This window comes from Gavialis gangeticus, unplaced genomic scaffold (assembly GCF_001723915.1).
Source record: "Gavialis gangeticus isolate Ggan-Ray unplaced genomic scaffold, GavGan_comp1, whole genome shotgun sequence".
Taxonomy (NCBI): Eukaryota; Metazoa; Chordata; order Crocodylia; family Gavialidae; genus Gavialis; species Gavialis gangeticus.
Genome location: NW_017728982.1, coordinates 697,239 through 710,896, shown reverse-complemented (window position 1 = coordinate 710,896; position 13,658 = coordinate 697,239). Strand labels below are relative to the sequence as shown.

General features: G+C 47.7%; 2 protein-coding genes across 2 annotated transcripts in view; one reads left to right on the top strand and one right to left on the bottom strand.

Moving 5' to 3' along the window:
- Positions 1-517: 517 nt before the first annotated feature.
- Positions 518-12,624, bottom strand: ARCN1 (archain 1). Its single transcript, XM_019512144.1, has 10 exons — positions 12,556-12,624; positions 10,605-10,868; positions 9,479-9,658; positions 8,987-9,192; positions 6,679-6,840; positions 5,850-6,015; positions 4,499-4,646; positions 3,992-4,100; positions 3,310-3,514; positions 518-2,348 (listed from the first exon to the last, which is right to left on the bottom strand). Exons 1-10 carry the CDS (start codon positions 12,607-12,609, stop codon positions 2,259-2,261), a joined length of 1,584 nt encoding a protein of 527 aa, XP_019367689.1. The 5' UTR covers positions 12,610-12,624; the 3' UTR covers positions 518-2,258.
- A 644-nt stretch (positions 12,625-13,268) lies between these two features.
- The window catches only part of IFT46 (intraflagellar transport 46), a 6,637-nt gene continuing 6,247 nt past the window's right edge, over positions 13,269-13,658 (top strand). The window contains exon 1 of the mRNA XM_019511683.1: positions 13,269-13,322. Coding sequence (XP_019367228.1) covers positions 13,269-13,322 — 54 coding nt within the window. The remainder of the gene's footprint in view (positions 13,323-13,658) is intronic.

The window sequence follows — 13,658 nt, the reverse complement described above, 5'->3', positions numbered from 1 at the left end:
GGCTGAACAACCGTCTGAGGACGGGTGGGACAGCCTCTAGGCAGCTGCAAGGGAGTGAAAATGGAAGCGGCCTCAGTGGCTTAACCCAACATTAAGCTGCCAGAATTCTTAGCCTGGTTATTTTAGCCCCCACCCCAAGGACACAGTCCCACCCCACATGTACACGAGGTTGTCTGACACTGAGCAGGGAAAGCGGGTGTTCCCAGGAGCCCTGGCACCAGTGCTCAAGGGAGTGCAACCTAGACACATTCACCAACAGCCGTCTCCACCCCCACATCACTAATCCTGAAAGTTACTCTTCATTTAAAAACACAATTAAAAGCTTACTGGCAAGAAATCTGACACTGAAATCCAGACTGTCTGTTCCCCTTCTGGTTTTTCCTATGATCTACTGGTGTCACGTCCATGGAGCTGCAGTCAATAAAACTCTGATACTGCCGTCCACGCCTCCTTGCAGCAGGCATTGTGCACAGACCTAAAGTGAAGACACCCCATCACAGGAACAGGCCAATGCCAGTGTCCTTTTATAATACTCTTTATTTGATTAAAGAATCTGTATTCTTTGTGTATACTGGAATGTGTTCTATTCCCTAGGTCATTATTATACAGGGTTACAAAACTTTGTTTTTTTTTTGTTTTTTTTTTAAATATGACCCCAAAAGTAATTTAAGAAAAATGCTCGTTTGATGTTTGAAACTAAACTGGACTCCATTTTTAAAATCATACAGACAAGCAACTCTTGAACACAACTGAATTAATAAGATTCATTGTCTACTTAACTACGGAACAGGGCTTGTTTCCCCTCCCCCAGAACACATCACCCTCCCACGGAAAGAACAGAGGTTACAGTTCCTTGCTGATGTTATTAAGGGACGGGAGAAGAGACCGCTAACTTCTTTGGCAGATGACCCTGCAAGCACTGGTTTGCACTTAGACTAACAGGTGCTCACTGCGGAACACCGTACACGAGCTGTTTGTGAGCAATCACATCCTGTCGCCCACAAACCAGCTCATGCGCCGTGTTCACCCACAACTTTGGGGTCTTGCTACGAGTTCCTGTGCAGTTGTGTGATAAGCCAGTCACTACCCAGGTGTGGTCAGGCTGAGACCTGCCCCCAATGTCACAACCCTGATCAAGCAGGGGAGAGGTGCTCTGAAGGGAAGACGGCTTCCCCAGATGGGGCAGGCAGTGATCATCGAGTCAAGCAAAGACATCCCTACTTTACAGTGCCAGCTGACAAGGCTAGGCACAGTCCTTGCTCCACAAGAGCAACACTCAGAAGCACTCCCAGATCTTTGACTGCTATCAGAAATCTCTGGGCTGGAACCAAGGCTTCCCTCCTCCTCTCTCACTAAGTGCCAAGAAAACTATACTTTAACAGGGGCCCAAACAGACTAGAAATTCAGAATTACTCAAGCCACTGAACAAAACCACCTCCATACCCACTTACAAACTACTCAGGAATAGGAAAATGCCCAATTTACTTTGAAAGCCTCAAATGAATCAGGACAGGTCAAAGACGGTTCATCTACACAGGTGAAATTGTTTTAAGCATTTTCCCCACGTGCAACAGGAGACGGCAACAGAGAATTCTGGCAGAGATGCTTCCTCCCCTGCAGCTGGAGTTAACTGCGCTCCCGGTAGAGGCACACAGGCTCGCCGGGACAGCTAGCTGAATGGCAGGTCTATAGCCTGGAAGCAGAGCTGAACCGACAAGTCCACAGCACAGCAGGGTTGAGCACCTGTACCATGACCATTAAGTCCCCACCTTTCAAAACCTAGGTCTGATTAGAGCCTTTGTCTAGCTGCGATGGAACAGGGGCCCATGTAGAGAACTTCTTAACACCAGTCTGAATGACTGTAAGCAAGGGCTGAAGGCAGTGGAGAAATTAAAATGGCAAGACTCACAAACAAACAGAACACACAAAACCAAAATGGAAGCCAAAGATCTAAAATTACATTCTGGGACTGAGCTCTAGCCAGTTGATTGGGAGAAAGTAAAGGGAGGTGGCAGAGCCAGGGAGCTGTATGGAGATCCTGCTTTCTTGCTGGCCTGTAAATCTGCCAAAGAAGCTTGCAGTCTTCCCCCAGTGATTATGCCAGTTCTCTGCCAAAGTCCATCTGTGACCCAGGACGCTGCAGGTAGGTAGACAGAGTCATGTGTCCTAGCAGAGAGGGCTGTGGCGTTCCAGACGGTCATAGTAATCTTGAGCCGTTTTTAATTTTAAAATTTCCTTTGCGACCCCTGCTGCTGGCGTTACAGGATTTCATATTTGTCCACCAAAAAGGTGGTCTCAGTGGAAAACCTCACAGGGCTGTTCCCATCTACCTGGGTCACTTTGGTAACCTGCAGAGAGAACACACAGTTAGTTCAACACTTCACATTCTGCCTCCAAAACACAAATTATACTGAGCTTTTTAAATGAAGGTCAGGACAACCAAACGACTTGGGGTGGATGGACAAATCCTCTCTCACTCACTGGGTCAGCTTCAGCTTCAGTAGACATTGTCCTACTTTGGAGAGGAGCCAAAGACAGTTACCCCATTTATGTCAACTATCATGTCCCTGTGCAGAGATGAGCTACTGCTTCTGGGAAAGGCTGAAGGAGAGGAAACTCATGCTGTAGCTGCTCATTTGATCAGGCAGGTAGAGAGATGCCCTTCAGTTCCAAGCCCCATGTTCCCCCGCCAGACTGGAATAAGCCTTCACATTACAAAAAGGGATTTTCACTTGCTTCCAGTAATTAATACTGTGACCTTCCATGGCAAACCACTTGTCAAGTGGTTTGAGAAAGACTCCTTCACCCACTGCTGCACCAGAGGCAAGTCTGACTGGTGCTTGAGACCCTGGTGAAGAATTCCAGATCCAACTGAAGGTGCAGAGCATGTTTCAGGGAACCTGGATGAAGCGACCTGTAGTGGCATTAGGTTCAAACACCCCAGCTCACCAGAAGCCATTTTTAAGCACTGGTGCCTAGGGCCACGTTGCCTTTTCTGAATGAGAAATTCACCACACTCGGAAAGCTCTTAGCTGGTTCCTGGAGATTCCCATCCAAATCTCAACTGCTGCAGCCTCGACAGATGCAAGATGCCAGGCCTGCAGGCTTTCCCTGTTACTGCTGCTGACTCTTCCAGGAATATCACATTGTGCTGAATAAACAGTAGTGTCTGACAGCTCGCAGGACCAGGGAAACAATACAGCTGCTCAGCGTGTCACAGCACCCGCCTATTCCACGAGCTGCAGTGAGCTCCCACAGAGAGCCCCCTGCCCAGCTCCGCACTACAGGCACAGGCAAGGTGAATCATACCTGGATGTTGCAGTAATTCTTTTTTGAGATGAAGGAAACTTGCACTGGGAAAAAGTCATTGGGCTGCCCAGCTATGCTGAACTCCAGGCTGCCGCTTTTGTTTTTGGCATCTATCACTGGCAGGCACCACTCAAGGAGATTCCTCCGGCTGTCATGGCGATACTCTCCGTCCATGTCCCCAATTACAGGGGCACCAACACCGGACCTTTTAGCAGACAAAGAGAAGCTGCGTGTTAGTGCTGCCTGCCTAGGTCCTATACACATCACATGAACAGGGACCTACCTAATCATGATTTCGTGGGAAACAGTGAAAGATGGCAGCCAATGTGGACAACGCTATTTCCCCGCAAAAAAACAAAAAACCAACCAAAAAAGTAGCAGCAAGGTAGACTGAGTGAAGATGCCCTTCTGCCAATCAATGGCAAGGGACAGGGCCACTGGGACCTCTCCACCAACCAGTGACAAGGGGAAGGGCCACTGCAAAATGGCTGTGAAACCTGCTTTGCGTGCTGTGAGCAAACCGTGAAAAACCCACTGTCTCACCACAACTTAGGTAGGTCCCTACACATGAATACCATGCCTTCCTGTGCCACCTCCAGAAATTCACCAGGAGCAAGGCACCCAAGGTCCATTTAAGAAGATATCCTGAGTTCTCAAATCCCTGTTCCCAAATCTTACTTACGGCAATGGGATTGTGATGACCACATCATTCAGTTCTAGGCTCTCTTCTTGTAGTTCATATTCAATGTTAACATCACAACCATTCCCACTCTCTGACGGCCAGCAGTTAACTATGGGCACAAACACAGCAAACTGGATCACATGAGCTCGTTACATAGGGACAAACCTAGCAAACAGACATATTTATAAGTGGGTGGAAAACCAATGCAGGTACCCAAGCGCTGCCAGCCACCTTACAAATGGCAGGGCATTAAGTATGGTGACGTCTACGGCATTATTAGAAATACCTGCCAATTAGCTAGGGTGATTAGCATGGAAAGAAGATGCACCAAAACCACTGCGTTTTCCCTTAGACAACAACAACGTTTAACCACAAACAACCTGCAGAAGCAGTTTCCTATAAAAACCAGATACAACCTGACAACCTAGGGCCACACAATCAGCCAGCCTCTTCAGTCCAGGCTTCCGTGTCCAACCTGAGAAAGGCCATGCACATAGGTGCACTCACTTGTTAATGGAATGAAAGACTCTTCTGTGGTCTGCAACCGCCATTTCAGCACGCCAACATCACTGTTAATAGGGAACGATTTCTCAGGGTTCTTCAAACCAATCTGTGATTCTGCAGTAAACAGTTTCTTGTCCACATTCGGGTGGGTCTGAAATGGAGAAGGTGCCAAGCTGGGTTAAAGCAGTTTTAATTCAGAGACCACAGCTGCACAGTCCTGCTGGGACATGCTCCACACCCAGGAATCCCCCTCCCCAATCCTGCACGCACCACAGATCACATCTACTCAGCAATACAAAATGCTGTCCAAGAAACTGATGGCAAGGTTCCCTCCAAGCTGCCTCCCCTGCACTGCCATCCTTTTAAAGGGACCCTAGGGCTTTGTTTTTTTGAGGGGTTTTTTTAACGGAACAAATTTTAGTGAAGCTCAAAATCTGCAGGAGCGTTTCCTTTAGAAGTCAAGTCTGACAAACTTATTTTAAACTAATCACAGAATATTAACACATTTCACTGGTTAGTGCTTAGGTTACATTGGAAGGACAGAAACTGCCATTGGGTTTCATTCTATCTTCAGTCTCTCAAGTTGGAGGACAGTGTCAGGGAAGTCCTTGGCGAGCCTGCCCTGGGCAAAGTGACAGGGACTTACTTTACTAAACCAGGGGACCCCCCCAACCAATTAAGCAGTTGCACCAACTTTGTAGGATTCTGTAACAACCCTCAGCTAGGTAGATTACAGAAGCTACAAAGGACATATGAAATGGAGAAATCTTCATGGCTCAACATGCTACATGGACCCAGAGAAGAGAAGAAAGAGTTAATGTGCAAAAGCCTCCAAAGTCTGTACTACTGACTGCAGCCACAAACAGATGCTAGCTAGTGTGCTGAATACTTGAAAGCAATGGCAGGGTAAAGTCAGCCTGGAAAGGGAGCAGCTTCTTGGCAGATTTGTTTCACTCTACGCTTGCTGCACGTAATTCCAACACAGAGCACGCAGAACAGGCTCATGCAACAGCTAGCGTCAAGCAAAGAACTGTGATTCCTGCAAAGTCCAAGGGATACGAAGGACATGCCAATATGCATCCCCTGAATAGATACGGCTGCGAAAGGAAAAGATAAGCACAAAGAACTGGATTTCCAAGAGAACTTCAGTCTCCGTGCATGTGATCTGGCCCATCATTTGTGCTGCAATCACATTTGCTGTCACCGCTGCCATTTTCAGTGCATCTGCTGAGAAGACTTCAACAAAAATACACAGCACAGAACACAGTACACCATAATGTTTCCAACACTGTCAGGAATAACCGGAGGCCAGTGGTACAAAGCACATACAGACGTCAGAACCAGTCAGCCTTACCTGTAGCTGAACCCCCCTCTTGTCTTCATTTTCTACGTGAAGGCGAATCCGTGCAAACTTTTCTTCCAAGATCCTCAGCATGATCATGCCATGCAGCTCCATGTTTTGTAACCCACCATCACGGCCACAGGTCAGCGAGATTTTCTCCTCAATTTTCATATGCACACTAGAAAGAAGCAAAAGCCCAATACTCAAATGCCACAGAAGCAGGTAAGCTTATGTACTGCATCACCAAGACACTTTGTTTCTGGCCACTTCCACAGTCAACAGGTGGTAAAACTGAAAGGATGCAAAGAAATGCAACAGCAACGGTTAAGGAGTGGAACAGACAAACGTCCTGAACAGCTCAGCTAACGGCTGATAAGCCTGGGGTGGAAAAGATGGCACGGCGGGTATCAATCTGTTTGGAATAATGAACACTCCAGCAAATAATTATGAGGAAGGGAAACGTATAGGTCTGATATGTTGAAAAATCCCCAGAAGGTCAGGGTTAAAATGTTCAAGATTACCTTGGTCATTGGGGTGAAAGTTCTACGGATTTTTTTTTTTTTTTTTTTTTTTTTTTTTTTTTTTTTTTTTAAAGACTCCAAATCCTAACTGCTCAAGTCATTTTTGAAAATGGAGTTTAAGCTTTTACGTCATTTAGGTACCTCCGATAATTTTACCTAAGACTAAAACGACTCACTCTAAAGGTCAGCATGCAGGATCTGAATGCGTGGAGAAACCCACCCTGTCAAATAAATGGAAGAGCCCGGCAGACCTGGAAGCGATATCTGGACCTCTCAGTTGCATTGAAAACAGCACTGTTATGGTCTAGGGCAACACCTACCTCTCAACATTAATTGGCGGAGCAACTTTAGCTGCCTCTGTAGAACGCTTGCCAACCGAGGAGGTCATGATATTTTCTCCTTCCGATTTCAATTTGTCCACAAAGTTGTCCACCTCCTTCCCTTTAGCTCCGAGCTTCAAAGCCTTGCTGGGCCCTGTCGGCCTAAAGAACAAAGGAAGTAAGATACAACTGTCTCTGGGACAACTACAACAGTTGAGACTAGGCCACATCAACGTCACCATTCACCTTTGGAACTTTTCTCAAGATAAACCAAGCACAAGAAAACCGTCTTGTGCGTAAGTACTAAACTGGAACTGCACTTCCAGCACTACCAGTTCTTTTGTCACCAGTAAGTCATGAAATCTGCAGCTCTGTTCCTCACTTGTGTAACAGGAACAAACAACACTCACCTGTCTCCCAGGTGTGCTAGCCAGGAGAAATTTAACATGTATGAGGTAGCACGTGTGACATCCACCCAACTGTGTAAGAGAGGTTCCTGGCTTTATGAAAGTGCTCACTGTTTATTTCAGCAGCCCCGTGGGAAATTTGGTGCCTCTGCACTGCCTGGCAGCTGCACAGACACCCTGGTAAGAGAATACGCAATACCAAGAGCTGGACTGAAATCTCATAACCCCCAAAATTCAGGCACGAGCTTAAGTGGCAGCAAGACAATATTTACACCAGCTGGTGGATAATGCTAGCAACCATGCCCAGAAATTCTGTTCACTTTTAGCATCCCTCCGTATCATTCATCATTTCATAGTAGGTAGGGTCGGAAGGGACCTGAGCAGATCATCAAGTCTGACCCCCTGCCACGGACAGGAAAGAATGCTGGGGTCAAACGACCCCAGCTACGTGATTATCTAGGCTTCTTTTGAAGACCCCCAGGGTAGGAACGAGCACCACTTCCCTTGGAAGTTGGTTCCAGATCCTAGCTGCCCTGACTGTGAAGTAGGGCCTCCTGATGTCTAGCCTGAACCTACTCTCCGTCAACTTGTGGCCGTTATTCCTACTTACTCCAGGTAGTGCTCGGGGGGAACAGGGATTCTCCCATTTCCCCTGGTAAGTTTACAGATGGCCACCAGATCCCCTCTCAGCCTTCTCTTGTGAAGGCTGAACAGGTTCAGGTCCCGTAGCCTCCCCTTGTAGGGCCTGCCCTGCTGCCCCGATCACGTGGGTGGCCCTCCTCTGGACCCGCTCCATGCCGGCCACATCCTTCCTGAAGTGCGGCGCCGAGAACTGGACACAGTACTCCAGCTGCGGCCTGACCAGCGCCGCACAGAGGGGGAGGATCACCTTCTCGGACCTGCTCGTGATGCATCTGCGGATGCATGGACAAGGTACAGTTAGCTTTACTGACCGTGTCCTCACGTGGGTGGCCCATGTTCATCTTGGAATCAAGAATGACTCTAAGATCCTTTTCTGCCTTTGTGCTGACGAGAAGGGAGTTCCCCTGCCTGTAGGTATGCTGCTGGTTCTCCCTCCCTAGGTGCAGCACCCTACACTTGTGAATAGGATGGGATTCAATACTGACAACTGCCCACCCCTGTAACCTGTTCAGATCTAGTTGTAGCCTGTCCCTCCCTTCTAGCATGCCCACCTCTCCCCACATCTTAGTGTTGTCCGCAAATGTGAACAAGGTGCTTTTCACCCCCTCATCCAAGTCGCTGATGAAGATGTTACATAGTGCGGGCCCGAGGACCGAGTCCTGGGGGACCCCACTGCCTATTATCCTTCCAGGTCGAAAATGACCCGTCCACCACCATGCTCTGGGTGCGGCCCTCCACCCAATTTGCGACCCATCTGACTGCGCAGGCATCGACGCCACAGTTGCCTAATTTTTTTATGAGAATGGCGCAAGAGACATTGTCAAAGGCCTTCCCGAAGTCCAGAAAGACTACGTCCACCGTGACACCTGCATCTAAGGATTTTGTGACCTGTTTGTAGAAGGCCACCAGGTTGGTCTGACACAGGGGTGGGCAAAATGCAGCCCGCAGGCCAGATGTGGCCCACCAGGCCATTCTAGCCAGCTTGTGGGGCCCCTAAAAAAAATTTAGAAAATCTGCTCCTGGCTGCCTGCCATGCGGCCCTCAATGTCTTGCCAAAACTCACTAAGTGTCCCTCCGCCCAAAATAGTTGCCCACCCCTGGTCTGACAGGACCTGCCCCTAATGAACCCATGGTTGGTTTCATCCATCTAGAAAACACAACCTCCAGACAGCCTAAAATCAAATTCAGCATTTTAACATGTGGTCTACAGCATCCTTTGCATTGCTAATGGATCTGAACTACCCAAAATAATTTCCTACCTGGCTGGAGCCGGTGCCACCTTGGGCTTCTCTGTTTCAATAATGGTCTCTGTGATCATGGCTGCAGTTGTGCCCCCTGACACAGCCGAGCTGCCAAACCCACCAAAGCCTGGTGCTTTTTTGCCTTGTCTCTCTGCATCTCTTCGGGCCTGCTGCAGCTCCTTGGCTTTACGACGCATCTCAGCCTTTGCCTCACGTTCTTGGGTCTACAGGAAAAGACAGAGGGCTGCCTAAATCTTTAAGAGCTTGGTTTGTTCCACACAGCAAAGCACATTACTGAAGTCTGTTTACACTTGTACAGCCACAATGACAAAAAGCAGGATGGAGGAAGAAGAACAGTTTTAAAAGTGCCACGGTGATCTGATGAATGAAAAATTAAGTCATAATCAAACCTGAACAATCACCTTCTTCACAATTAAGAAAGCTGCAATTAATGGGCACCTGGCAGACTACTGTATTTAAAGCAAGTTGGATTCGAAGTTCTCAGCCTACCTCTCTGACTGCTCGGAACACCTTTTCTTCATGCGAATCCATTTCTGTGAAAGTCCGAATCTGTGCCAGGTTCACGTTCTCGCGGTACCCCAGGGCAACAATCTCATCAAAGGCAAAAATCAGGTCAAAGCAGTGCTCAGAGATCTCATTCTCCTCCAGAGCCCGGCAGTACTCAGGGATCTGAAGACGGAGAAGAGCAAAAAAGGAGACTTTACACGTTAAGAATGACTCTGTGCTAAGTTGCTCCTCCCACCACACTACAGAGCAAACTTATCTTGGTGCTGAACCCTGGCACGAGGGCTGGACATCATTTATATCATACTCTGAGGGCCTGAGTGAGACTGAAGTGGCATAGAGGCTTTGCATAGATCTGTTACTCAAGTCATTTCCACCCCCAGGACATTGTTTCTGTGACCCAGCCCTGCCTGACCCCAAAATGCCAGACCAACACTTTTTTAATGCCCTAATTCCAGTTCTTCCACTTGCTATCCAAGCCAGTTTTTACAGCACTGGAAATAAGCAAAGTGCGGTGATAAGTTGCACGATTTAATAAGTTGCTGAAGACTTTTTGAAAGACTAAATGGAGCTATAATCCTCTGGTTGAGTGACCTTGTAATCCACAGAAGCCTGAGCAGATAGTAGATCCTGGGCTGTGCTAGAGATAGCCAAGATAGCGCCGGAAGTTAGTTGGCTGAAGGACAATTATAAAGCTTTATAAAGACAACACTTTGAACACATATGCAAAGGGGTTTTTAAAATAGCATTACTAGTATAGCAAGAACATGCAGTAAATTCTGTTCACACCATCTTCCTTTAATAGCTGGTATTAGGGTTTTATTTAGAGCTCTACACACTTGTTAGCTTCTTATCTTAGTGGAAGAGTAGGTTGTTTTTGTTTAAATCTTAACTAAAACTCACTGGGTGTCCTACTCGGGGCAGGGTTAGTACAAGAGGTCACAGGAGCAAGCTCATTAACAGAAACAGGCCACAGAACAATCAGACTGTTTTAAGAAGGCAGAGAGTACTGCAGGAACAGCTCTCCAATGCAGCACCTCCTAACACTGTTCTTCCAGGTTAAAGAGCTTACAAGGTTTGTACTAAGTGACCCAGAAGTAGTAGCAGTTACCACTCTGGAGAAGAGCCGGAGTGTTTCTAGGTCCTCTAGGATGTTGCTGTTCTTGGTGGTGATCAGAACCATGTACAACTTCTCCATTGGCTGATACACATAGCGCACGCTCTCTGTTTCCACAAATGTGTGCTGCTTCCCCGTGTTCATGAGCTTGGGGAAGGCTGCCAGCAGCCCCTCGATGCGGGTTCGAGTCATCTCCACAAACTGCCTCGAGACAATGGCCTTCCCTGCCTTTGTGCAAACAGCTGCTGCCAACAGCACCTGCAGCAAATACAAGCATTGTTACTACCACTCAGCAGGCAAACAGATTTTCTGGGTGAGTGGCTTTTGAACAGTACTGGTCTATGCATAAGGAAAAGTCTCTGACCAAAGGTTTGGTTTCTGCACTCCTCTGCAGGGTGCCCAGCACACTTAGCGCCCAATGAAGAAAGTATTTACATGACCCTATTTGGCACAGCAACATGAACCCTCCATGGGAGGGACCCAAACCTGTGTTCCTCTTGAGACATGGTCCAATCCACCTTCTGTTTTCCTTGCTCCTCCCACCCCCCAATTCAGATCACAACACAGCTCAGTGACCTCAAGTTCTACGCAGGTGTTCACTGCAAAATAAGATTCAAGCACGTAAAAGACAGCAAATGCCACCTGCTAGGGTAAAGGAACTTGCATCATTAACAGCCTTCAGCTGTTGAACCAATAGCTCATGCATAGGCCAAGAATTGTTGTCCAAGGAAGTGTGAAAGGCAAAACAGCACTACAAAAATATTAACCTTCTATAAAGCTGTTGGCGTAGTTTGGACGTCGTTATTGAACAAGTCCAAGTGGCATTTGCTACCTTTTATAAGCCTACAGTAGTAATGTTAAACCAATCTGAGAGACTGGCTCAGGGTATTTCTAGGGTTCCACTGCATGTGCACATAAAGCTTCAGGTCACTTAGCCATCTGCTGTTACCTGAGCAATGTTTCTTTTTGCAGATAAGTGTTCATTTTAAACCACTGAAGGGATTTTAGCTCCAAAATTTAGCTTCTGGGCCTTCTTTTTACTGAGCTTATTTTCAAATGTTTTTTTTAGTGGCCTGAGGAACCACACTGCAACACTGTGGTACTGCAGGAATGCCAAGGCACAGAACTAATCGAAAACAAAGCTGAGTGCCACTGTTCAAACCAAAGGAAATGCAAAAATACAAAGGCAACAGATAATAGCAGAAAGTTATAAAACTGCTTTCAAACTGAGGTTACAACAAGTGTTAACAAATGAGGGAATATCTTTAACTATTGTTCCTCTCTACGGGGCCCATTTTAAAAGTCAGCTATGCTTGTACTGGATTTGTTAATAAAATATTAAACAGGATATTAATGCAGCTCACAGAATGCTCCACTGGACTTTTCACAGATATTGTCATGAAAATGATCATATGAAATATGGTGAGATAGTGACTCAGAACGTTTCCTTCTAAAAGAATTTACTTCCACTTGAACTATCAAATTTTTACAAAGACTTTACCATTTTTTCCTTACTTAGAGCTCCTTGGTAATGAGACAAATACCGGCAACTATCAAACCTATTTGAGACATCAGTCCCACATGTGGCCATAAGTTTTCACTGTATGGGCTCCCAGAGCTGGACAGGGTGCGTGGATGCCTTGAATGAACTGCTTAAATCCTCTCCAGGCTACAACGGCTTTAGGGCAGAGCAAATCCCTTGTGAAACAAACAGGCAGAAGTGAGCCTCATGCCCTTGCCCTTGTCCTCAGGGCTCAGAGATCAGCTTCACAAATACGTTTCGCATCACTAACAAGACACTCTGCTTTCAGGAGCACCCCTGTACAGAAGAGGACAGGAAGCCTGGGTGGGAACGGGGGCTCCTAGCAGATAAAGCTGCCGACTGTGAATGGGAGAGGCAAAAGGAGGACTCCACAAGGGACAAGACTCTGGACCATCAACTCACCTGACAGAAGAGGTGGACAGGTGATGGATTACTTGTACCAGGCAGCAGACACATTAGAGGTTATGAAGCCACAGGAACCTGATGCATTATCAATCTTTAAGGGCCTTTAAACTACAGAAGCATTTGATACAAGTTATATGAGAGAGGCAGGGCTCGCCGCGTACAGGTAAGAAGTGATGATGTGTCACTGCCACATCCTGATCACTGACAGAACATATTCGCAACAACAGAACCACTTCCTAGATGTGGAAAACAAAAACCAAACCAATGTGATTCAAGCTTGAACACGTTCCACAGCTGAGTAAGACTCTGTGGCTCTGGACATTGACCTATTCATTTTGATTTGACACATTCAGTATCCTGATAAGTTCGTCAGGAGGGGAGCGGAGCCGCTGGGTGCCTGCCACAACTGAGGTCATTAGTCTCAACCCTGCAAAGATCAGAACGATGAAAATGCTCTTTCCCAAACGTTTGACTGACACCATTAATTTGGGCACACACTTCCCAAAAAGATCCTGCACTTAAACAAAGATGTGACGACCCATCACCTACGGCAGCCTGCAAAAAACGTTTTTGTCAATTCAAGGCAGCCTAAGTTAGCGACAGGCAGATCCCACTTGGATTTCCTGGGCGAGATTGAAGGAGCACAACACATGCCACCGCCCAAGCCGGGCTCCGTGGGATGCTGCACGGATCAGTGCCCGGTCGCTGCCATGCCGCGAGAGCCCCGACCTGCTTCAACAACCCGTCTGCGGCCTAGCGCCGCTGTAAAGGTGCTTCACGTCCTTGCTTCTGGTGCCTAAACAATTAACTTCTTTGGGCAGAAACCAAACCCAAGCGTAACGATCCGCCGTGCGAAACTATTGTTTAAGTGCTTTCTTCCTAGCCTCAGTGAAGGGCCCGCCCGGGAAGACGCTTCAGGCCAGACTGCGGAGCCCGTCCGCGGGCCTGACGGGCCGGAGCGGCGTGGAGACCCGGCTCGCGGAGGGCAGCGGCGGTCACCTCCTGCCGCGGCCGGAACAAAGGGCCAAAGGCAGCGGCCCCGGCCCCGGCCGGACGTGCGGAGCGGATCGAGCGGGTGACAACGCGCCACCCCCGCTCGC